Here is a 26,630-nt window from a genome sequence, read left to right on the forward strand (position 1 = left end):
GTCAAGTACTGTGATCTCCCACCCTGATAGTGGATGCTGTGTTGGCCTGCAGGGGAGGGAGACACAGCCCTCGTACCCCGGCCTTGGGGCGAGGGGCAGGTTGCAGACGGGGAATGTCTCAACCTGGCCAAGGACCAGGAAGGCCCGGAGCTTAAGAGTGTGGCTCCACAGAAAATGGATCCTAGGCAGGATGCAGATTGAGCGGTGTACGCCACCTGTCCTCGCCAACCTGATATATTCAGAGGGAGTCTGGCTACAAGAGGGGTACCAGCCCCTGACCTTGCTACTCCACGTCCTGGTCGGGAAAGCCTGGTAGGCCCTGAGGATCCCACCAGGTATCGGATGGAGCGGAGCTGCCACCCGAGCCCTAGTTCTGAGAGGAGCTCAGAGCGAGTCCCGGCCTATTTGCACACACAGGAAAGGATTCGGTCTGTAGTTCAGGAACACTCTGGTGTGGGGTCCCAACTGAATGCTGGACTTGCTCGGAGGTTGTCGGACCCCTGTCTCTGGCGACTCTGCGGGGAGCAGGGAGTCACCTTCCTTCTGCCATCTATGTGATTAAAGCCTTGGAAGTTCACCCCTATGGCCTCCGGACTGTTTATTCTGCGCCACACTGTGCGATGTGGAGCCTGTACTCCTCTACTACTACCCCCATCCTCCCGTCTCTCTGCCCTGAGGCCATGCTCTGCCTGTGGGGAGTAGTAATAACTTTGGCCGCCATAACACCATGCCTCAGTGGACTGCAGCGGCGCTGCTGGCCTTCACCAGGTGCCACAGTCAAATCAGCCACTCAACCCAGATAAGCCCACACCATCCTTTTAATGTGACGGCCCTAAGCACGGGTCGGGTCTGGGCCACGGCCGGCTGCACCCCCCCCAACCCCCCCCCCCCCCCCATCATCTCCCAGGGTAAACTAAAGGGCTTTTTTGAACAGAGGTGTCACAACCAGATAGTGTGTAATGGCATCTGAACTTGTATGGCATAGAATCAGCAGTTACCTGGCAGATGAGCATTCAGTCAGATTAATGGTCCATTTACACATCTAGAAAAATGCCAACTGACTGTATGTTACTGATGATCTACAGGGCCTCATGCCTAGTTCTCTTATAGAACACCAGTTATAAGGTCAAGTTGTGTATTGATTAACACCCCTCTACTATATTCACACCAATCATGAAGATGGGCAGCTGTGTTAGCAATGTCACATCACCCAGCAGGTAGTGTGCATGGGTCCTAGTCTGGGTAAACAAGACCTGATCAGCAAAGTGTTAAGGGATGAAGAAAAAGTTACTGACCAAAACCAGTTTATTTCTTTGAAGTGCCATATTACAGTAGGTTTGAAAGAAGCATTACATTAGCCCTCTGAGGTACAGAACAGGAAGGGAGTTGTAGGCATTTACATTGTGCTTCTAGTTTGCTGTGACCAGTCATATCTGTACAATGTTGATATCTATGAAGAGGCAAACAGAAGAGTTAGGTCCTTCACCATCCAGGACAACGAAGTAGTGGGAACAAGAGCATCAATTGTTCAAATATTGGAAGGTAAAATGACCAGTGCCATTTACTGGTCAAGTTGGTAACCAGTAAAGCCATTTACCAAGAACCCTGGAGAAATGGCACATAAGTGATGCTTATTTTACATATCCCACTTACGAGTGGATGAATCCACCAACTGAGGTTTAGTAAAGCTTCTAGCAGTTTAGTAAACATTGTGGTAGAACAGTCCTAGATGCCAAACAGCAAAGTCCATTTAGGTTTGTGTTCTTGTGGAAGACATTACAATCCTATTGGAGATAGGTGTCCAGCTTCTTCTTGATGTTATCATATGAATCTGCTCCCATGTAGTCAGCCTGGCCCTGTTCCCACCTTTCCCTGCGTTCTTCTGAAGATATAGAAGGTGGTTGTGGAGGTGATGCTACCGCTATGGACATCTGTGACATTGCTTCTGTAACCTCCTCCTAAAAATGTAAAGAAAAATTTATAAGTCAAGACATTTTCACTAGGAGTTAGATCACATCTAAACTGGAAAATGAGGAAACCAATGGATAGCTTCCATGCAAGGAGGCAAGCAAAGCAGAACATAGAGCTGGCAAGAAGATCAAAATTAAAGAAACCCAAGTGGGAAAAATAAAAGATGAACTGCATGAGGTCTGCAAATTGTACATAGCAGCTTGACAACTTTTGACGTTCATACCTCATCTCTACATAAGCGACAGGAGAAAGCCAGTGAGCAGACCAAGCCCGACAGCTGTGAACAGTTATAGAAAAGTGGAGAGGTTGAAGAATTATGATACCCCATTAGGAAGGAACCCTCTGCGGCAAGAGGAAACAACGCCCGTGCACATAAGATGCAGCAAATGCCAATATGTTATACAACACACCCCACTGACCACCAAGTGACTGATATGTGCTACAAGGTCAGGATTTGGCATCCAAATAAAACTTTGATGTGTGCAAGTAAAATACTAGTGTACAAGAAAACCTTAAGACCTCATGGATATAGAGACAGATCCAGGCTGCGCACTATTCTGCAGTTTTTATAATAGGTTTTACCAGCAGACCACCACTGATCACTAGGAAACCTGAAGAACTGCAGTCAATGTTTGAGCTTAGCAAGATGTTGGGGATGGGGAGAACAGACAGCCATCAGTGGGTGCAGTTACGAGCAGGGCTGTGGAGTTGGTATAAAAATGGAGCAACTCTGAATATAAGGTACAGCATTTCAATGTAGAATGTGATGTAAAGGTTTTCATACGATTTTGGGAAAGTTATGAAGTGTCCCATTAGTGTCTGTTCCGGATCTAAGGATCTTGGCTTTTAGTTGAGACGAATCTGTGCTGCACTTTATGTACATGCTCAGTAGTGAGGCCGGGCTGTGGAGTCAGGAAGCTTGAGTCAGGTTTGGCTTACTGATTTCCCAGCTCTAGTTATGAGCTCTCTCCTGCTGCAGAGCTAAGTGATATAATCTTATCTATTACATACATTCTGTGTGCACAGCTTGTAGTGCAACAGTTTACATGCCACAAATCAAAATGTATATCAAGTGGCAAGTCTTATTTCAGTATAGACTTAGAATCTAACTGGAGTTTTTAGGGCCAGAACTACCGTGACTACTAATCAAGCATGTCTTCCTTCAAAACAGATTTGCCAAAAAAAAAAAAAAAAAAAAAAAAGCAAAGTCAGGTTTTTTTTTTGCACTTGATCTTTAAGAAATGTTCAAGTTCTAGAAGGTCACAGGAGTTTAGGACTACAAATGTGCTGCATGGACTAATCTAAAATATGTTGGCCAATTGCTCATGCCACCCAATGAAAGTTCTTAAAGGACTCAGTGCAGAATGACTGTACCAAGTACAGGCACTTCATGCCTCTGTGTGGCCAAACAGTTAAGTGCACCTTACCACCCATCTCTAGGAAGCCAGAGGAATGGGAAGCTGCACTTGAAGTCACTCACTGCTCAGATGACTAGTCTTAAAAGGACTGTTGGGACACCAACTCTTGAAGGCTTTAAAAAGCTATGGAGACTTGTGTAGTGTGGATGTACTGGAAACATGGCTGCTCTTGCAGAATGCTAGCTGATATCTGGTACCCAGTAGTGCCCATTTCCATACCCGCCACCATGGGATGCAGTTCTATTCAAGTTAAGTATTGCATTAAACAATTCAGCTGTACAGGCAAGTTTTTCAAGGAGGGTGAAGTCACTGTTTTTGGATATTAAAGTTGCAGACAATTAGGAACAGCTAGGCAGACATACCGCTTTTAAGCCAGTTGAAGTATCTTTAACCACTCCATGTTCTGTTAGAAGTGGTAGGATTCTAGATGTGTAAATGTCCCACCAAAGGCTGAGGAACTCAGGATGAATGAGCGTTTGGTCATGTACATCTCCTTTCACAGTCCGTGTTTTACTGTCATAGGTGTAATTCCATGGCTTCACTTTACCAAGGAAGTGCACCACTTTTGCATCAGCACCAAACCTGAAAAAGACAAGAGGCATATAGAATATTTTTCTAACATTAAGAGTTCCTTCTCAAGTCAGTCATCCAGGCTTTAGGACTTCATTGGTTTTACTCTATTGGTCAAGTCTACAGCTCTGATGGAGAAGTATTTCTTGTGAAAGTTCTTGTTTGACATTCCTTTAGAAACATTGCTGAAACTTTTACAAGCCGGGCTGATGTGCCAGGTGGCCAAGTACAAAACCTGATCTGACAGCATTGATGGTGAAACATGAAGTGTCCACTTATACATTGCTACTGGAAGCCTACATCATTTTATTGCACATTACAGATTTAGAATTCCAGCTGTAACTTTTATTAAGTCACAAGACACAGCCTAAAGCTTGATACTCTTGAATTGTTCACACAATGAGATTCCACCATGATTGACAGGGGAGGGGTGACTGACCATTCACAGACCTGCTGCAGGTCTCCTGACCTCAGCCACACAAGTATATTTGAGACTGTCAAGTTTGGGTCATGAGACTTGTAGCCACTCAAGGTCAGATTCACAAATCTGTCAGTTGCAGGCACTAACAGCCATCACCAAATTGCTCATTCAAGGGATGCAAGTCCCTTTCATTTCCAAGTGCAAATTATATTCTGACATTCTATAGGTTACATTGTAAAAGCCACTTCTGGCTCAGTGCAGTGTGACCTGGAGAGTCTTGAGAGGTGATGTCACTGAGTGGAGTGTCACTGAAGGTGGTAGGCGACTTGACACTATACAGAGCGAAAAGGTCACAGGAGGGCCTCTAAATAAAGATACTCCAGTTTGAGTAGTAGGATTTGTAGGTGCTACTTAATTTCTCAATATTAAGTGAGAAAGTGAACCAAGTTTGGCCCTCCATAGTCTGTTTTGTGTGGCCCTGGGGAAAGTTCCCCTCTAACAAGGGTTGGCAACTTAAGTCTGCACCCTGGTGGGGAAAGCCTGAGAAAACTACAAGATTAGAAGCAAAGTTTAGTCATGCTTATGTTAGCAGTTGCAAGGAGTCCATGTAACTTGATGTTGCAGTGCGTGGGGATGGAATTCTCATGTGATGTCTCGTCACTGACAGAGTAACCAAGTCCCCATACCTCCAATACCAGTGACCCTGCACAATCACAGCTTCCTGAGGCTATGTACTTACGCTTTAAATGCTGGAAGATAGGAGTATATAGAGATACTGCTCAAGTTATAAATAAAGGGTAGGTGCTTGTGGATATCTTTTGTTGCCCAGGTACTAAAGAATGAGTTCAGTAAGCCTTGGTCACCTCCTGAAATAGAAAAGTGTATGTACAATTTATACTTCATAGAGAAAGTTACACATTAATCTGCACAGAATGTTTATCCAACAGGAGAAGGCCTTTGATGACGTGTCAGCAAGCAACCTCTTGGTAAAGCTTGAAGTTACCAGCAGATAAGATTATGGGTGGTGGTGGTGTCATACATTCTACATAAGCAAGCTACAAGGATTTGTTAAGGTGCTACTCTGGGGCCTCAGTTTGGAATGTGTGGTAAGCAGCCAGAGGCAGGTCTTGTCTTATGTGGCATTTTGATTTGCTGCCAGCCACTACAGTATTGTGGCTGACATTTGATGGAGGGCAGCCCCAAGTAATCCGTCCCTTAATGGACCCAGCCAAGCAGCAATACTACTTCATTCCTGTCTTAGTAAGTTGGCAACAATGATGAACTATCAGTTCGGATTTTGTTCATGTACATACCAGTCTACTACCCAAGCAAAGTCAGGATTTTGAAGCTGTAAACTTGCCATATACTTGGAAGGCTAGTTCATCAGCACTCTTCCAGCACTATAGGGGCTTGACCTCTCCTTCACTTACTAGCATACCATGCTCTTGCCTTTGTCCAGTGGCCTGCCCCAAACAGCCAATGAGCAACAGAAGCACCAGCCTTTTCTGTAATCAATCTCTACTGCCAGAGGCAATTCCATCTGCTACCGGGCAGTTGACAGCAAGTTAGGCAAGACACCTAGCAGCTGGGATCCAAGCAATTTTTTTTCCTGGTACAAGACAACTTATTTGATGTGCCAAATCTGAATCCTTTAAAGTAGTGAACAGTAAAAACACCAAGCTACAAAATAAGAATAAGGCTGATCACTCTCCAGTTGCACTGCATTTAAAGTTCAATTCTTCCCCATTCCCAAAACACTGTCTAGACCGTTTGCTAGTAACAGCGTCCTCTGTCAAAACAAATATCAATCACCTTTTGATATGAAGTCATGTGTGATAATTAATAGAGGAAACATCTATTATGCCCCAGTCACATCCATGTCACCAAACAGAAGGCAACCTATAATAAGAGTTCAGGCAAACATCTGCATCAGTGACTACTTGGACACTAGATTCCAAATGCAACAGGGTGAACTTTGTAGTTCCAGTGATGTATGATCCTAGCCTTATGGGCAACCTGTGTCACTTAACCAATTGATGCTTTGGGCCTTGTATACTTTATCAAGTTCAGCAATTAAGCAAATTAGAAAATTTTCTACAGAAAGTCACAAGGAACAATATACAGTCAAATCTTCTCAGCATTAGTTTATTTTATAGTAAATCTACAGCTAGAAGCATCACCCAAGTGTTATCAGGCAGCACCAAGTGGAACAGCCAATACTCCATTTTACAGCAGTTGTGTGGGAATTAAAAGGATGTATAAGAGTACCAGTTTGCATTAAAGATGAGAATTTTAATATTTTGCCAAGATCTTTTGAATTTGCAGGGTCACATTTGTCAGTTTGTTAAACTACATGTTGGTTTAATAGCTCCATGTGAGCCCATTGCTGTGGTATTCAGGACAGTCCCTTGTATTAGGTCTGGAATGTCGGCAGATTGACAGGATTTAAGACCAGAGTCTTTAAGTCCTGACAGAATGCTGAATGTCCTGGCCTTAGGCTGAATAATAAGAGTCACATGTTTTGGGTAGTGTCATCATGGAGGCCTTGTGTGGCTTTAAGTCATAAAAGACTGATATCTGCATGCTGTCTGGGATATGTAGGGACATTAGGAGGCATTATCCCTGGTCTCCATGTATACTGCATTTGACAGGAATTAGGAGATTGTATGGTCTTAGTTGAAAGGTGCTTTAGAGAAAAAAAAAAAAAAAAAAAAAAATTATATAAAATATATATATATATATATATATATATATATATATCTCTCTCTCTCTACACGTTTCTAGCACAGTCTGCAGTTTGAGCCTTAGTACTAGAGTCTGTACAAGTTAAGAGCTTGTCTGCTATATCTGGGGTAGCAAGATTAGTGCAAAGATACCAGCATCTTCTGTACCACTTACCATCAAAGCTGCCTTCTTCTGTGGCCTTATGTAATAACTGCTTGTAGGTTTCTACAGATGGCTGGAATACAAACACTCCAGAGTTAAAGCAGTCAGGCCAGCCGGGGTCTGGGGCTGCGGACAGCTCTTCTCGCTCAAATAGGTCATCAATGTTCTGTAAAACCTAAATAGTACAAAAAGGAAAATCTGTAACAATCAGCTCCTACCTTTGGGATCTTATCAAATGGCATTCACATGAGGTCCAACAAGTATCAGATTTGCTTTACCACCGTATCTGCATCCATAAAGACACATTTGGTATATTGTGTCAGTGTCCAGCAATGAAGTTTTGTTAATGTGACACCGAGCTCCGGTCTCTCCAGTAAAGCCAGATGGGCAGAATCCTTACTGTCCAAGACATCCACAACTCTAACATCATCGTAAACTTTGTCAAGTACTTTTCTGTAGAGAAAAAAAAAATAAAATAAAGAAAGTGTGCAAGACATTTTCACTACATCACCATGCTCAGTGAAGGCAAAGGAAGAGCACAACTTACCTCATGGAGTCTGAGACTTGAGGAGTTATGAGCACAGCCAGCTTGTGTGACGTATATTTCCGTAGAGATGAGCCCAACACCAATGCTCCTTTTCCATAGGAGTCATTTGTAGCAAGGGTGACAAAAGCATAGTCTAGGAGAGGGAAAAAAAAAAAAATAAATTCCTCAACATTTACCCAAATACTGAACACAAGTTTACATACGAGCCAGACATTGTTGGATCTTTACAGATTTGTATATAGCTCAGACACTGAAGTCCCCCCAAAAATGCAGATTTCAGAGAGTGATTGCAATGCCCATGTATGCAGCACATCCATTTATTCAGTCCTTGCTCTGCCAGGCTCATTCATACCTATAGGAGGTAGTATGTAGTTGCACCTAAAATTAGAAGTGGCAGAGGAGCCACCAAGCCTGTGTTCTGTGGCACATTGAGTGGGGGTCCTGTTATAGATATTGGGGGCTTACATCACTGCAGTTTGAGCAAACACTACTGGGACACTTCTGGTGACATGAGCTGCATACTGAAAATGGAGGTATATTTAATGCACAATAAGGGCCCATAAGACCACCATGATGTTCTTAAATTCAAGGAGAAAGGCAAGACAGAAATAGGCGAGCGTTTGCAGAGACCTTTTGAACTGCATGAGTGTTACCATCTCTTGAACGAGCCATATACTATGGGTGCCATTTTTCAGTGTTGTGATACTTGGCAGCGGTCACTTCCTCTACGTACTATGAAGCTCCAACCGTTTCTCACCACAAGCATCAGTGCCAAGTAGGTCTTGGTTTCCCCAGGAACTGCATTAAACACTTCTATACACCAACAGGGCCACTGTGCCCACCATCTCCCAGAATGTCTACAATAAAGCCTTACAGACTAACAATGTGGACAGTATTTTAGTGTATAGTCTCCATGTTTGTGCATCAAGACCATAAAATCAGTTATGAGATGGCAGAACATTGTTACCAATTATACAAGCTTGTCTGTGCATTAGAGATGCCAGGACAGAGGCAGTGGCATGTGCAGGGCACAATGTTCTATTTTTTATTTTCTAGACATTGGGCATAGTTGTCTTGTCCCTGCTGAACTAAGGCAACCATTCTGTATGGTATGATGCTTCCTCTAGCCTAGGATGGCAGTGTAGATGCATGACAGCCATTGTCACCTCTTGTCCTTTATGAATTACTATGCCAAATGTCTAAAAAAAAATAAATCATTGACATGCTGGTGAGTGACTCTTCAAAATATTGTGCATTGAATTTTAACTTTGAAGTGTAAGCAGCTTTGCCAGTTCTGGTGTCCCTGGCTGTACACTGAATGAGCAGCAGTGTAGGGCCATCTACTCTTGCTTGGGACCTCAGTGGATTGGCTTTTAAAACCCCTGTTGGACCACAGGGTGGCAACTCAGTTCCTGTATTTTATTGTTGATGGGGAGAAGCGATCAGTCTAATATGGGGAAATAAGCAGTGAATGGTAAACTAGTGAACAGTTTCTCAGTATATTCCCCAAGGAATATGGCATGACGCAAGTTAGTATAGCAGGAACACAGCAGACCAGTCCTGTGATCAAGAAAGGCCCACAGCTCAAGAACAAGCATTCACAGATTCAGCCAGATGCAACAGTATCCAATTCATCTAGGAACAAGATCAGTCCTATATTACATGCAAGCATGGCGTCCCGTTACATAACCTGCCCATGCACAGGAAACAAGACGACAAAGGAGCACTGTGGACAACAGTGTTCTTGGCAGAAGTGGATCTAGAAAGAATGCTGAGGTGAGCCTGAACACAATTAGGAGACTTGTGCTTACACACCTACCACAGAAGCCAGTAACATGCACCAAGTTAGACAATTCAGTCAAGAATTGACTGACAGTATATAGCTTCAGGTTCCTGATTATATCACATTGAGTGTAAGCAAGTCATGTGCCATCTCCATATTGCAGTTCATACCATCTTCAAGGAATATGAAGCCAACTGTCTTTTCCAGTGGCCTCAATGGTCAGATTCAGCAGCCCAGAGTATTGGTTTCATAAGGTCACACTGATTAGTGAAATTTGTGTTGGAAATTGGTAAAAGTCAGTGACTAGCTGCATCATGATAGTATACATCTTTACAGGAGACACTGCACAAGATGTAATGCAAGCAAGAGTCTAGAACTCTTCCTGGACCAAACTGTATAGATCAGGGGTTCTCAGCTAGATGCAACCCAGCTACAACACAAAAACACCCCATAAGTTAAACATTTTTTAGGGTCACTAAGGTATAACCACTTGGAACCCCAGTGATCCTGACACCAGGGTCCCATCTGGATGGAACATGCTAGACTTGCTGCTCCATTCATTGAGTGCATTCAGACCATGAACTAAGCAGAGGAAGAGCATGTGCATTGCTGCTCCATTTAGATAGGGCTCTGCTGTGGTCAGACCCTCAGTAATTCTGGCCTTTATGTACCTCCTGGCATGAGGTTTATTGTATCAGCATGCTTTCGCTAGACTGGCATCTTTTTTGGCCACCATTCACACAACCCTTCATGTGAGCAGGTAAGCCTGCTACTCTGAATAAATAATGATCTGCTCAGGGAAAATGTGCTCTACTTTGCGAGAGAATGCAGATGTAGGTCATGACTCTGCAAGTATCTGAGGCTTTATAGTCCTGCTACTAAAACTATTTACAGACTGGCATTTGTGGGTTGAGTGGGAGATCAGATTAAACAAACTAATGCCATCCCCATCATTGTGACCTGTCTGAGAAGTGGGTTACAATGTCTAGTGACAGATGAAACAGTCCTCACATACCCTGGTTCACCCATATGCCAGACTACTGGTCGTGCCATCAGCACAGTATTGCATTATCTTGTTTGCTCTGTATCCATACAAACTAGTACTCCTGCAAGATTAGGGTTTGCTCACTATAAATTATGTTTTTTTTTGCCAATTATACACAATAGACTAAGAATTGTGAACAAACTACTTGAGTGGGTTCACAACCATTTCTAGTCTTAGGTCCACTGTAAGGTCAAAATCTGGTCTAAATGCAGCTCTTCAGTTTGGCCTCCTAATTTCTGAAATACAACCCCCAATTCCCTGTACATAGTGTTATCAACCTTTGTAGGAGTTACTTAATCTATCCTGACTCCATTTTGATTTTTGTACTGAATCTCCTGCTTACCAGAATGGAGTTTGAGCCAGAATGTGTGAGATAAGGAGTCTGTCTAAAGACTTGGAGAAACATAAGGAAGAAACAAAACTAGAAAGTGAGATTCCTAAAATCCAAAAGCTGGGTGTAGACAGAATTACCTTTAGCCATTGAGATGTATGCTAATGTTAACACATTTAGAGATAAGCTGAGCCAAATTATATTGTTACCATGTATGACTTAACAAGCTATAAAGCCTTAACCGATGTTGTAATAAAGTCAGATCTGCCCTGATGCTCAATGTATCAGATGTGGTTCTTCCATGCATGCATTTGAATTTTACAATTTAATTTGGAACAGGCACAACAACTCACATTACATGGCAACGACAGTCTTGAGGATCACACCTCCTTGGATAACAAGACTAAGTTTCCAAACAAGTGAAATCTCAATATCAGAGGTGCTGGGACACTGAAAGCAATATCTGATTCAGGAGAACAGTGGCATTTAAGCTAGGTAAAAAAATATTAATGTCTATGACATGTAGAAGGGCCTCTTAAAGAGCTAGTCCCATCTAACATACATTTACAGACTATGGATGAGGATCCCAGGGATGTAACCCACCCCATGTCTGCTTGCAGCCCTCACTACTGGAATTGAGACTTAACCATTTCCAGCTTTATTCTAGAAGGTACAGAGGCAGATAAGACTACCCTGGCCAACAAGCTCAAGACAATGCATAGCTGCTGTGGCAAGAACCTGAACACTCAGTCCTTCACAATCCAAAGCTTACAGGGATTGTGAGTGCTACAACCTCACAGTGAGGCCTTCGGACCAGAAGATGCTGGGCACTGCTTGTAAAGTAGAAGTCTCACCTTCACAGATGGACAATGATAAGATCTTAAACAGTAAATTGCTAAGATGATTATTCTCTACTACAGATCTGCAGCTGTTCTTGAGATAACACTTTATTTACTGTTTATTGCCGACCACTGCAGCTTTTAAGCACTGCTGGGCACCAGTGATCCCATTAGCCTCAGTGCTTACAAGCTCAGAGGAGCTTGTAAGCACTGCACATATTTGGTCACTACAGCTAGAGTGTAAAGGTCGGTCACTAGAAAAAAGTTCATCACAACAGCTAGAATATTAATAAACAGTACATAAGATGTGTTTGTTTTCTGCAGTCAGTGACCCATTTATGAAGACAGGCATAACCCTTAAGAATCTATCACTGCTGTCACCACCAGTAATAGGAATCTTAGTCCTCGAAAGACCTGCCTATCTAATGTGGAAATATCGTAGAGTAAAGACCTGGGCTTAGTGTGACAGCGAGGAAGAGGAGCTAAAAATAGGAGCGCTGGAAGCATCAATAAGCCAACAGCTGGCGAGAGGGAGCATTGGCCTGTATGAAGGAGTCTTATACAGATGCCCAGGGCTCTCCATGGACCTAGTACTTCCAAAATATGAAACCAATTCTATCATGAGCATGAATATTGTAAGTGAATCTAGAGAGATGTAGCCTTCTGATCATTCACAGCATTGCTGCCTACAAGTCCCTTCCACCAAGAGATGCACTGAAGAACTATTCACCCCATTTCTTAAAGATGGAAAAATGCTCCACTAAAGCCAAGCATGCAAGTGTTAAGTTACTGGAAGGAAGCACTAGCTGCACTGCAGGCCTGTACCACCTGACCATCAGCAAGCCCCTCCATGGAGCACACTCAAGGACACTTCAAGTACCCTGCATTCTAGGACTCATCAGTACTATATGGGTTTGTGTTACACCTCCCATCCACAGGCTCATTAACAAAACTACATTCAGCTTCTGGGTGAGAAGTGTCACAACTAGATGACATGTGCCAGTGAAGGAATGCAGCCAGGTATGGCCACCTATGGACATGCAAATAAATACTGTATAAACTCATGTGGGAATGGCATAATCAAGGCAAGACATTAGGAACCTGAAAAAGATTTGAGGATAAACGTGCATGATCACATTATGCATTTGTGGGTTTTTTTTGCAGATTTTCCAAGAAGGTGGCAAGCTGCATTTATCCTGCAAATTCAGCAAACCCTGGCCAAAGATAAAGAAAGAGTTGTAGTGTGAACACAGCCTAAAAGGGCCATCCACTGTCAAGCATTTTACTTACCCCTCTCCCAGGCCAGTGCCATGTCTCCACCACTGCTGAAAGGACAGTTAAATACCCAAATACTTTACTGTTAGGAGACATTGGGTACAAGCCCTCATGCCTGGCTCAGGGCATGTTCACACATGACAGCTATGCCATGGATTTCGCAGGAAGACTGTCAGGTATTACAGTACCAGCAGTGTGGAAGATTCTAAGAAATCTCAGAAAATACACAGCTGTGAACAACTGCCAACAGTCACCTTAGTGCAGCATTCTCTGCAAAAGTTAAACAGCAGATATGCGTGTGTGAACGCAGACTAAGGGTATGTATGGTCTGTTTCCTCCCATCAGGATTTTGAAGCAACTCAGCATAAAACTCTGATCATAACCTAGAGGTACAATACCTTTTTACAGTGACCTTATCTAAAGTAACCTGCAGTCTGCTCCAGTTTCCTGTAAGGAGGAACACTGACCAGGTGGGGGCCTAAGAGGGCATCTGGTGGGTGAGGCCTGGAAGAGGCTACACAACCAACTCTACCCCTCATTGGCATTGGGGAGCCATGGCCCAGCCTTCCTGCACTTCTCATGCCACCAGGGCTATCTGAATCTCAGTCACAAGCTAGATTGGCAATGCCCAGAAGACACCTTTAACCTAAACTCTAGGGAATGGGGGAGGACAGAACATCCACAGTTTGCTAAGGATGGGGAATTGCCAATCACAGCTCATTGATCAGTTGCTAGCAGCCGCCATCAGTGGTTTAGCATTGCTCATTAGACCAGTGTGGCCCCCACACTTTCTAGCAATCCTGGTGGCCCAGCAGTAAAGATTAAGTACCATGGCCCCTCAGTGCAGACTACCAGGTGAGGCAGGCCGGTAGTTACTGGTCAGATAGCCATGAAGGCTCACAGCTGGAGTAACCCTTCCATTACCACATGCCAACAAGGGCCGCAGTCTGGCTGTACACTCCCTGCAGGTCATTTTAGGATTGTGCCCCTGCTCGGGTCCCCACACGTCAGTATCTGACATGGCAGTGCCATCCTCCAGGTGGTTAGAGCTGCAGGCTGCCCCCAGAGCACGTTTAAGCATTGCACTCCTGGAGCTGTAGGTACAAGTGACCATTCCCGGCCGTATCACTGTACAGGAGGAGGAGGAGGATCGGGCATCATGCAGGCAGGAAGGGGTTAACGAGCGCTGCAGAGCGGGAGCACGGTCACTTTCGCTCTTCTATAGAGAAGTAATGGAGGCAGAGAGCGAGCACCGGTACAGGGGAGGGCGCTGCACAGTACGTGCCCGATAAGGAAGGAGGCAGCACAGCTAACGCCGCCGGAATGCCCCGCACCGCCCGCCACAGCAGCCCCTACCTGCCATCTCTGAGCCGATGTGGATCACTGCGCGGTGCCGGAGCTGCTGTCACGTCTTCCCTGCCCCAGCTGCACAGATGCTGCCGGTCATGCATTCGTACCGTGACCTCCCCTTATATGCGGCCCATGTGACCAGGCCCCGCCCCCTGCACAGCAGAGAGGGCGTGTCCGGCTGAGCGCTGCACAGTCCCGGTGTGCTGACACTGACAGCCATCACTGCTGATACTGGAGGGGGCAGCACGGCGAAGAGCGGGTTAATGGACTTAAAGGGGACATGCAGTCCTGGTGATTTCCAGCTATGTGGCAAATAATGTGTGATCCGGGCTCAGTGCGTCCTTACAGCAGAGTTCCCAAACTCCAGTCCTCAAGGCCCACCAACAGGCCATGTTCTCAGGATTTCCTTAGTATTACACAGGTGGTGGAGTTATCCACTGTGGAGGTGATGCAATTATCACCTGAGCAATACTAAGAAAATCCTGAGAACATGACATGGTGGTGGGTCTTGAGGACTGGAGTTGGGGAACCCTGCCTTACAGAATGCAGACCCCTTTAGCACAGCGCAGAGCTATCTGATATAGTTACACTAATCTGCGGCAGTAGAGTGGATGACATCTCCCCGGGGGATGTGTGACATAGCGGCTGACATTGCCCGTGCAGCCGATTACCCATCTCCATGTTCGCTGCCATGAAGTCTGGAGCAAAACCGCATCAAAATGTGTAAAAAAAATCCATCTAGAAAACAGATAATCTGAGGGAACTGCAACAAAATCAGGAATGGAAAATCCTCAGCAGAAAATGTGTGTGAACGTGTCCTTAGGCCTCATCCAGGCGTCCGTGAGTCATGCACACGGTCCGTCTGTGGTATTGATAGAGCATGGGTCTATTGAAGTCTGGTGCTGTTCACATAGCTCAGGTTTTTTTTACCGACTGTCCTTAAAAAAGTCATGGAGACATATCTGATTTTGCTTGGAGTCACGTATCAAAATCCGCCATACAAGTCTACAGGTCTGGATCAGTGTCCTGTCCATGATAACAGTGTAATGGAGAGACGTTTTGTCATTTATATATTTTTCCATCTGTGAAAATCACTGATGATAAAAACAGACATACGGGGCAAACACTGAAACTTGGATCAACAACTGCCAGTGTTTTGCGTCTCGGATATCTGAATGAGGCCTAAGTCTCCATTCACATTAGCATCAAGGCCTCCACGTGGCCACGGGCGGGAGTCTGATCCTTCTGACGCCACGTGTGCTGCTATTATTGTCGAAAGTGGCACAAAAATGATGAAACCAAATGGCGTTGGGAACTTATGCCGGCTGTAATATAGATATATATCTCTAGAATCCAGTGTTGGATAAATAATTGTTTGTTGAGTACCGCTGTCTCCTCACTGCGCTGTCGCATCTGCGTACCTGTGTACACGGTTCCAACAGCACCCGCCCCTATAGTACACTTGTCTGAAAGAGCCCAAGCCCCAGTCTGATACAAGACACAGAGACAATTACATTGCTGTTTGTAACTAGTATTGTCTAATGTCAGGTCCTCCAGACTCTGGAACAGGTCATGTTTTCAGGCTTTCCTTAGTATTACACAGGTGATAACACCATCACCTGCACAGGTGACCTAAGGAGAGACGGAAAACATGGTCTGCGGACCTAAGGGGTTGAAGCCCTATATCCATCCTTCACCCACAGGTGGTCTCAGATCACAGACTTCACCGCTCAAAAGAGATACACTTACACTATATGGATGGAAGTATTGCGCCAATTTCCGTTTTTGTGGTTTAATTTTTTCCTCTCCTTCTTCCAAGAGCCATAACTTTTTTATTTTTCTGTCCACACTGTACTGGAAAATGGGGAAAAAAAATTCAAGGTGTGGTAAAATTGCGGAAAAAAAGCAATTCTGACATTGTTTTTTGGAAATTGTTTTTACAAGGTACATTGTGTGGTAAAAATGACCTGGCTATATGATTCTCTTCATCACTACAATTACAGTGACATGAAACTTGTACAGTTTTTTTTAATTGTTTAATAGTGAAAAAATTAATCAGAAATTTGTAAAAAAAAAAAAATATATATATATTTTTTTTGATTGTGTTGCCATTTTCTGAGAGCCGTAACCTTTTTCATTTTTCGGCTGATGGAGCTGTGTGACGGCTTTTTTTTTGCGGGGCGAGACAATGTTTTTATTGATAACATTTTGGGATAGATATGACATTTTGATCGCCTCGTACAGCATTTTTTGCGACCAAAAAAATGCAATTTGGGCATTTTGAAATTTTTTTATGTTTACAGTGTTTACTGATTGGGTTAATTATTTTTATATTTTGATAGGTCAGACTTTTATAAATGCGGCAATACCACATATGTGTATTTTTTTATTATTATTATTTATTATTATTATATTTATTTTTAATCGGGGAAAAAGAGAGGGCCCTTGAACTTTTATGTGTTTTTCTTAAAATTTTTCATACATTTTTAAACTTTTTATTGTATTATTTATTAGTCCACTTTGGGGACTTGAACATGCGATTGTCTGATCTCTTGTACTGTACACAGCAATACCATAGTATTGCTGCATATAGGAAAAATCACGGCCTCCTTTGAAGCCCGGCACTGAGGTATTCAACAGACCCCCGGTTGTCATAGCAATCCATCGGCATCCCACAATCGCGTCACGGTATTGCATAGGATGGCGCACCCCATGTCGGCGCGCTGGTAATGCCGCTGTCAGCGTTTGACAGCAGCATTTAACAGGGTAACAGTTGCGGGTGGATTCCACTCCACACGTGGCTGTTAGAGGCAGGTCCTGGCTGTGTGTTACAGCCATTATCCGCTGGGTATGAGGCACTATCTCCTACATTCTCCATACACCCACTACCGACTTGCGTTGTACATGTAGGGGTTAATCAGGTTTTTCTTTCAGTCCCAGTGCCACAAGTGTAGAACATATAACCCTTAGCCATGTAGTCTGCTTTTAGGCTATGTTCACATGCAGCGGCTTTAGACTTCAGCAGTCCTTTTCCACTGCCGTCTTTCCTTGTACATTCACTTAACCTTGCAGGGAAACAGCTGTTTCACTTGCAAAACCCCTCGGCCATTATGATCGGCTGCAGTTGACGCGCCCCCTGGGCCGTGGGGCACCCGGGACCGGACTTCAGGGCAATGCTGGGAGTAGTAGTGGCGACCCGGTCCCGTGGCTCAGGGTGGCCAGACCAATATTGTGGCAGTCTCTGTATCAGTATAATGCAATGTCCGACTACGCCACCCGTGGATTGCGGTCAATAAGAACCGCCGCTGCTGAGCAGACCTCTGAGGCTGATGTTGGAAGGGCAGCAGTGTAGTATAACTCCCCACGGGAGGAGTATAGCCTCAGGGTAGTGAGCGTGGATGATGGGAGTGATGTTGCACGAGCGCAGTAGGAACGACTCAGAGGCTTTGCAGTGCAGTTCAGGGTCTTTACTGATGATGATAAGGCAGATCCTCCCTGGAGTACTGGCTAGCATAAGAGGCCTGGTCAGTCTGTGAGCAAACTGGAGTTCCCCTGGCCAGGTGGAGTTGTAGGCCTCCCCATCTATCTGCACTCTTCCTGGCTACCTTGCTGTAAGCGAGTGGAAGTAGCCCACGTCCCTGAGTGTACCGTGTGGTGCTCACCCGTATGGCTGGTGACTTGGGGCCTTCTGATAGCCCCCGCTCCTCGATGGCGGTGCTGGTCCCTTGCTCGTGACTGAGCCTACGGGCTTCTATGGCCAGAGGACCTGAAATCCCCTGCCGGCAGGTTCCTGCTGCTGGGTATATATAAGTCCCCACAGCCTCGGACTCCTGTGTCCGGTTTTTAGCGTCTTCTGCCAGGACGAACTCCGCTTAGCTCAAGTCCCTGTTCTTCAGCTCCTGCTCCTACAGAGCTCCTCACTGTTACTTTCCCTGTGTCTGGAACAAACTCCAGGCTCTGACTGAACTAACCCCACCCCAGATCCAGTTTATATAGGGCAGGTTCCTACCCTATCTGGTCTGGGACAGGAGGTGTTGCATGTTTAAGGGCTCCTGACCTGGAAACCTCCCACTTGCTCTCAGACGTAATATTTCTATTACTGTGGTAACCAGACCTCTGGGGTGACACACAGTCTTGTAGGTGACATGTCTGTTTCCCTGAAATGTTAAGTGATTGTGCTGGGAAACAGTGGAAAGTCCGCAGCGGCACAGGGCTGCTGCGGTTTAAAGGTGCATTTACAGTGTAAGATTATCATGAACGTGCGTTCCTAGCAGACCTTGTTTCATGATAATCTTGAAGTTGAAGCAGTTTGTCCATCACCCGATGAAGGAGAAACACACTTGTCCGTTGGGTGAAATGATTTTTAATCGGGATTAAAAATGATCCTTCTCAGCGGTGCCTCGTCCTGTGTAAAGAGGACTCCCACTGCCGAGAACAATGGCGTCTACCGCTGTCTTTCTGTATTTACCAATCATTGGCCGTTTAATATTCCCGATGGGTTTGTGTAAATGGAATCTAAAGCCGCAGTACGACTTCTGCTTGTGATCACAGCCTTACAAATATTGGTCACAGAATGGGTCGTACTAAAGAGCTCACTGAATTAGAGCCTGGTACTGAAATAGGATGTCACCATACAAGTCAGTTCATGAAGTTTCTTCCCTTCTAAATATTCTGCAATTGACTGCAAATGGTATTATTGACAAGTGGAAGAGTTTAGGAACTACAGCAACTCCGCCTCGAAGTGGAGACTGCGTAAAATTACAAATTGAGGTCGCCGAGTGCTGAAGTGCATGATGTTTAGAAGTCACCAATTCTCTTGTGACTCAGTAACTGCAGAGTCCAAACCTCCTTTGGTAATAGCATCAGCAAAAAACTGTATCTGAAGCTTGATGACATGGGTTTTCATGGCTGAGCAGCTGCATGGAAGCCTTACATCACCAAGCACAATGCTAAGCTTTGGATGGAGTGGTAGAAATCATGCTGCCACTGGACTTACTGGAAAAGTGCAAATGTGTTATGTGGAGCTATGAATCACTTTCCTCTATCTGTCAGTCTGACGTAACAGTTTGGTGAATACTAGGAGAATGCTACCTGGCTGGATTTATACATTTCTACGCCCTGGGCCAAAGCACATAATTCTGTGCCCCCCCTCCCCCTTAAAAAAAAAAGTTGAATAGAAATGTATTGATTCGAAAGTTGTCACGCCCGCTTAAACAGACTTCACCATCACGTCTCGTCAGATTGAAATTTCCTGAGAATCAAACGCTTTTCATCCCAATCATATACCGTACTTTCTTTTCAGAAATGTTGAGAGCTTTTTCCTTATTTAAATCAAGCTGTTCTTGCAGTTCTATCAAGAACTTTGCTAGTGATTGGAGAACTTCGGCAACTTCCAAAATATCAGTTTCCGCATACTCATTCACTCGGTGTAAGCAGGGCCGTTCCCCAAAACTGTGCCATGAACGCTGTTTCTAGTCTTCGAGGCTTGATGAGGATACCTGTAGCTGTTGCACGAGTTCCTGATTTTTGGGTTTTGTCACTTTCAAGATGATTTATAGCATGTATGATGGCCGTAGATATGTAGAAGTCAGGAGATGTGTGTGTAATGAATCATTTGGAATCACTATTGGAACGCCAAAATTGGAATTTTCCTTTAACACGTGCTTCACGCTGTGTGAGAAAGACATAGCGCCTGAGGAAAACAGCGCAAGCTGTAGAGATGGGCAATATAAATGGACCGCTCAATTTATTTAATGTATGTGGATGTAAATGTAAAAAACAGCATTTCATAAGGCCTTTTCAAAATAATACTGAAACATATATAAATATTTGGTTGTTATTTCTTCTGTATATATGCCCCCCTGACTGCTGTGCCCCATGCCATGGCCTAGGTTGGCCTTGCGAAAAATCGGCCCCAGGTTACTTGCTTGACTACATTGTGCCCACTGTAAAATTTGCTACTGGCTTGTTTTTCAGGGATTGGCCTATGCTCGTAAGGACCAGTAAAGGAAATCTTAATGCTTTAGCATGCAAGACATTTTGAACAACTGTTTGCTTCCTAGGACAGTTTGGGTAAGGCCCTTTTCTATTCCAGCATGACTGTGTCACGGATGTGTCAGATGTGACTGACAGTCTCCCTGCAGTTGCTTGCAGAAGGTCTCTTTGTTTGGCATTACAAACGCCTTCTTAGATCTGTATCACTCTAGGACCCAGCAGCTACCTCTCTCCTGCTAATTGACACCCAGGCCTGGGTGTTTAAATACTTTCTGTTTGCTACAGGGAGGCGCTGATGATATTCACATGTTTTCTTGTGAAGGCTTGGAGCTACTGCAGTTTGTTTACTTCCTCTCTGGTGCTAGGAGGACGTGTGGTGTAATCTCTCTGATGTCGGCTCAAGCTAAGTTACTTTCCCCCTTGTTTGTCTCCCTTGTTGTCTTTAGTTGTTAGTGGGGACTGACAAGTGCTCATCCCGCCCCTTCCGTATTTAGGGCCAAGCTCTAGGGAAATACAGGGTTTAGGTTCCTGTGCGGCAATTGGCGAGGAACCAATATAAGGACGATAGTTGAGACAGGGTGATATCAGATCAGCCTAGGAGGTCTCCACTCCCGCTCCCTTCCCTCTTCCCTTCGTGTTGCACTTAGTCTATCGCACACCTTGCGTGACGTTATCACCGGCCGTGCACATTTTGAGAAGAAAAAAACACCTGACACTTGGGTTTATTTGTGTTTTTGTTTGTTTTTTCGGGCGTGTTTTTTTTTTCCTTTCTCCCTTGGTCTAGGTTCAGTTACAGAGCTCGCAGAGCGGCTGCGCAGTCTGTCTCTGGAGGTGAATGACCTCCGCTGTGAGGTTCAGCAACAACATCAGTGGCTACAGGTTGCTAATGTGGGGGTCTCTGCAGGTTGGCCCGTCCAGCCTCAACCAAAGGATGCCCTCCCGGACAGATTTTCAGGTGGTAGGGACAAGTTTTTTGTGTTCAAGGAGGCCTGCCAACTGTACTTTAAACTTCGTCCTTTCTCCTCCAGAAGTGAGGAGCAACAGGTGGGAATTGTGATCTCACTGCTTCAGGGAGTTCCTCAATCCTGGGCGTTTTCTTTACCACAGGATTCGGTTTGTCTCCAGTTTGTGGAGGTTTTTTTGGGGGTCCTGGCCCTCATCCATGATGACCCTGACCGAGTCGCCATGGCTGAGTCTAGGCTACGTCACCTTCAACAGAGGAATCGGTCAGTGGAGACGTACAGCTCTGAATTCTGTAGATGGGCTATGGATTCAAAGGGGAATGACTCTGCTCTTAGGAGCCAATTTTGTGAGGGTCTTACTGAAAGGTTAAAAGATACTTTGGCAGTATATGAAACCCCTGAGTCCTTGGAGGCTACCATGTCAGTAGCTATACGTATTGATAGATGCCTTCGGGATAGGCGGGTGAGACCACCTTCTCCGGGGCCTTCTTGTCGGGGTTATAAACCACCTGGAGGAGGTGGAGGAACCCCTGCAGTTAGGGGGTGCATCTGCATCATACATTTCCCCGGAAATTCACAAGAAAAAAGGCTTATTTTTTTTTTCGTGGGAAAAAGGGACATTTTATTCAGGTCTGTCCTTCGATTCCTAAGCAATGAAACTCGATTAACCCTTGGTAGTCTAGGGGGGCATTTTTCGCCAACCCACAGTTCCCGGTTTGTCCTGACAGCAAAGGTGGTGCTAGAGAGTAAATCCGAGAAAATTTCTGTGTTTGTTGACAGTGGAGCTGGAGTCAGCATGGTTGATGCTGAGTTTGTGAAAACTCATGGTCTTGCTTGCTGTACTTTAGTTAAACCTATTTCCATTTTTGCCATCGACTCGGCGCCACTTGCACAGAAAGCATTAACTCAGATTGTACATAATGTAAAACTGAGGGTGGGGTTTAGTCATTGTGAGATAATCCCTTGCTATGTCCTGGACAGTCTTCCCACCCCAATTGTTTTGGGTCTTCCCTGGTTGGTGAAACATAATCTGTTGGTGGATTGGCAATCCATGGAGATCATGGAATGGGGAGATTACTGCCATGAGAACTGTGTAGATATTTCCCTTGCTACAGTCTCTATGGAAATATTTCCTGCTTCTCTGTCTGGTTTTGAGGACCTTTTTTCTGAGAGGGGGTGTCAGGATTTGCCTCCTCATCGTGCATATGACTGTCCTATTAATTAATTAGCTACAACATGCTTGAACTTACGGCAGCGAAAAACCTCAGTATTAACAATATATAACAGCCAAGAGGAATCTCTTAAAATATAACTTTTATTACATCTCTAAAATAATTTGTACCTCCATTGTACAATATAAACTACTCATTAACCCCTATTGAAGTCAGGACACCACAAAAGACCCTTATATAGCAAATTGGGAAGGGCCAACAATGCTAATTACTAATCCTGTAAGTATATATATGTAGCATCTTTTGTTGAAATCAGGGCACAACAAATGACCCCTTGCATAGCATGTTGGTAGAAGCCAGCAGTATTAATCCAGTCCTGATCCATATATAACTTAAACAAAGTGATATAAAACATTAACAAAATGTGTGGATCTCACCCATTCTTTTGCCTGTGGACATCCTCCAGTTTTTTTTATCCAACTCAGTTAGTTTGTTTTTCTGAGAATAAAAATCTACCCTGTCATGCCCCTGATATTTGCTCTTGCCCTAACAAGGGCAGTACGCAAGTGTATCTAATACCCCACAAAAAAAGAAAAGAAGTCCCTCCCGACGCGTTTCTTCCTCCTCATCAGGTGAGTGTAACTGGTATTTTGAGGAGAACTAAAAAAAAAGCACAAAAAGTGACTCTGTGCTGTAAAGTACCAAGTGACTTAAAAACATAACCTAACGGACCTCATAGTGGTGGGTGTCCATATTTGTGGTACAGAGTGCTGTTACCACCTTCAAAAATGCAACAAAAGTGTCCTGATTTCATTTGTTGTGTCCTGATTTCAACAAAGGTTGCTACATACAGTTATATGAAAAAGTTTGGGCACCCCTATTAATCTTAAGCTTAATGTTTTATAAAAATTGGTGTTTTTGCAACAGCTATTTCAGTTTGATATATGTAATAACTGTTGGACGCAGTAATGTTTCTGCCTTGAAATGAGGTTTATTGTACTAACAGAAAATGTGCAATCTGCATTCAAACAAAATTTGACAGATGCATAAGTATGGGCACCTCACCAGAAAAGTGACATTAATATTTAGTAGATCCTCCTTTTGCAAAAATAACAGCCTCTAGTCGCTTCCTGTAGCTTTTAATGAGTTCCTGGATCCTGGATGAAGGTATTTTTGACCATTCCTCTTTACAAAACAATTCCAGTTCAGTTAAGTTTGATGGTCGCCGAGCATGGACAGCCCTCTTCAAATGATCCCACAGATATTCAATGATATTCAGGTCTGGGGACTGGGATGGCCATTCCAGAACATTGTAATTGTTCCTCTGCATGAATGCCTGAGTAGATTTTGAGCAGTGTTTTGGATCATTGTCTTGCTGAAAGATCCATCCCCTGCGTAACTTCAACTTTGTCACTGATTCTTGAACATTATTGTCAAGAATCTGCTGATACTGAGTGGAATCCATGCGTCCCTCAACTTTAACAAGATTCCCGGTGCCGGCATTGGCCACATAGTCCCAAAGCATGGTAGCAAGTGTTTTTCTTGCAATGCTGTGTTTTTTTGCCGCTATGCATAATGCCTTTTTGTATTACCAAACAACTCAATCTTGGTTTCATCAGTCCACAGGACCTTCTTCCAAAAAGAAATTGGCTTCTCCAAATGTGCTTTTGCATACCTCAGCCGACTCTGTTTGTGGCGTGCTTGCAGAAACGGCTTCTTTCGCATCACTCTCCCATACAGCTTCTCCTTGTGCAAAGTGCGTTGTATAGTTGATCGATGCACAGTGACACCATCTGCAGCAAGTTGATGCTGCAGCCCTCTGGAGGTGGTCTGAGGATTGTCCTTGACTGATCTCACTATTCTTCTTCTCTGCCTTTCTGATGTTTTTCTTAGCCTGCCACTTCTGGCCTTAACAAGAACTGTCCCTGTGTTCTGTGTTCTTCCATTTCCTCACAGTGGAAACTGACAGGTTAAATCTCTGAGACAGCATTTTGTATCCTTCCCCTGAACAACTATGTTGAATAATCTTTGTTTTCAGATCATTTGACGGTTGTTTTGAGGAGCCCATGATGCCACTCTTCAGAGGAGATTCAAACAGGAGAACAACTTGCAAGTGGCCACTTTAAGTAGCTTTTCTCATGATTGCATACACCTGGCTATGAAGTTCAAAGCTCTATGAGGTTACAAAACCAAAAAAAGTGCGTTAGTAAGTCAGTAAAAAGTAGGTAGGAGTATTTAAAACAAGAAAATGATAAGGGTGCCCATACTTATGCACCTGTCAAATTTTGTTTGAATGCAGATTGCACATTTTCTGTTAGTACAATAAACCTCATTTGAAGGCAGAAACATTACTGTGTCCAACAGTTATTACATATATCAAACTGAAATAGCTGTTGCAAAAACACCAATTTTTATAAAACATTAAGCTTAAGATTAATAGGAGTGCCCAAACTTTTTCATATAACTGTATATATACTTATCGGGACATGACTAGGAAAGGGTTTGATTTTTCCAAATGGTCGGATGCCTCCCTCCAAGCTTTTTCTTCCTTAAAGAATTGTTTTGCCACAGCACCTATACTCAGTCAACCTGATGTTTCCCAACCCTTTATTGTTGAAGTTGATGCAGCAGATGTGGGGGTTGTAGCTGTGTTGTCTCAGGGTCCGTCCCCTGGTAAATGGCGTCTATGCACTTTCTTTTCTAAAAAATTGTCTTCAGCTGAGAGAAATTATGATGTGGGTAATAGAGAATTTTTGGCAATCAAATTGGCGTTCGAAGAATGATGACATTGGTTGGAAGGGGTTGTCCATCCTATTACTGTTATTACCAACCATAAGAACCTGTCATATCTCCAATCAGCTAAACGTCTCAAACCTAGGTAAGCCAGATGGTTCCTGTTTTTTACTATGTTCAATTTTGTTGTCACTTCTCATCCAGGAGTCAAAAATGTCAAGGCTGATGCTTTGTCCCGGATCTTCTCTGGTGGTGGTGACCATGAGAACCCTGTCCTGATATTACAGAAGGGGGTAGTCATTTCAGCATTATATCCTGAACTGGAGGGTGTGCTGTTGGAGGCTCAGGGGGATGCCCTGCCTCCTGCCTTTTAAGAAGGTTATTTGTACCATCTAATATGTGCCGCAAAGTAATTAAGGAACATCACAACTCTGTGTTTGCTGGTCATCCAGGTGGTAAGGCAACCGTGGACCTCCTCTCTTGTCATTTTTGGTGGTCGGGATGTAATTGAACACGTATCTGCTTGTAGTATTTGTGCGCATTCTAAGGTTTCACCTACCCATCCGTCTGGTACTCTTCTTCCGCTACCTATCCCTAGCAGGCCATGGGCACAATTGTCCATGGATTTTATTACTGACCTACCGGCATGCTGGCATGGCTTACCATCTCCCACCATGCAAGACTGCCAACTTACCTACTAGTCCCTCTGCTCTGCCTGCTCCGCTTGTCCTCCTCACCTGCGGCTCTGCTCTGCCCTGCTCCGCTTGTCCTCAGCACCTGCGGCTCTGCTCTGCTCTGCTCCGCTTGTCCTCTGCACCTGCAGTTCTGTTCCTGTATCCCAGTCTGTACTGGTCCCTATCCAGCCTTTTTACCTACCTGCCAGTCCCCGCCTGTCTGTATACCAGCCGTGCCTGCCAGTACCCGCCCGTCTGTATACCAGCCGTGCCTGTCAGAACCCGCCAGTCTGCATACCAGCCAAACCTGCCTGTTCCTGCATTCCCCGGTGTGGGTCAACAGCTGTGCGACCGGGGTCTGACCTGGAGTAGCACCTTGGCCACCTCCCTCATCCCTCCTCAGACCACAGAGTCCATTAAGCCGCCGTGCGTCCGTGGTCAGATCTTGCGAGGCCCCTAGTCACACCTCTCCAGGCACTCCTCGGTTCGTGGCCCAGTGGGACCACTAACCACGCTCACGCCAAACAATCCGGGCGTGAGCGTAACAAGGTGTTTATAAATGGGATCGTGAAGCTTCACCGGGTTCCCTCTGATGTGGTGTCAGGTCTGGGGACCCAGTTTGTTTCCAAGTTCTGGAAAGCATTCTGTTCTTGACTGGG

General features: G+C 44.5%; 1 protein-coding gene across 2 annotated transcripts; it reads right to left on the bottom strand.

Annotated features, from left to right (window-relative positions):
• Positions 1-1,287: 1,287 nt before the first annotated feature.
• On the bottom strand, positions 1,288-14,602 carry GYG1 (glycogenin 1). 2 transcript variants are annotated; one of them, XM_073673048.1, is made up of 8 exons: positions 14,443-14,602; positions 7,814-7,946; positions 7,545-7,719; positions 7,279-7,441; positions 5,120-5,246; positions 3,752-3,971; positions 2,195-2,248; positions 1,288-1,958 (listed from the first exon to the last, which is right to left on the bottom strand). In XM_073673048.1, the coding sequence occupies exons 1-8, from the start codon at positions 14,447-14,449 to the stop codon at positions 1,785-1,787; spliced, it is 1,053 nt and encodes a 350-aa protein (XP_073529149.1). In that variant the 5' UTR covers positions 14,450-14,602; the 3' UTR covers positions 1,288-1,784. The 2 variants fall into 2 exon arrangements, with proteins under 2 accessions (XP_073529149.1, XP_073529150.1); XM_073673049.1 differs by lacking the exon at positions 2,195-2,248.
• Between the last annotated feature and the right edge of the window lie 12,028 nt (positions 14,603-26,630).

The sequence above is a fragment of the Phyllobates terribilis genome, unplaced genomic scaffold (assembly GCF_046119375.1).
Source record: "Phyllobates terribilis strain yellow unplaced genomic scaffold, ASM4611937v1 Scaffold_3__8_contigs__length_932513732, whole genome shotgun sequence".
Classification (NCBI taxonomy): Eukaryota; Metazoa; Chordata; class Amphibia; order Anura; family Dendrobatidae; genus Phyllobates; species Phyllobates terribilis.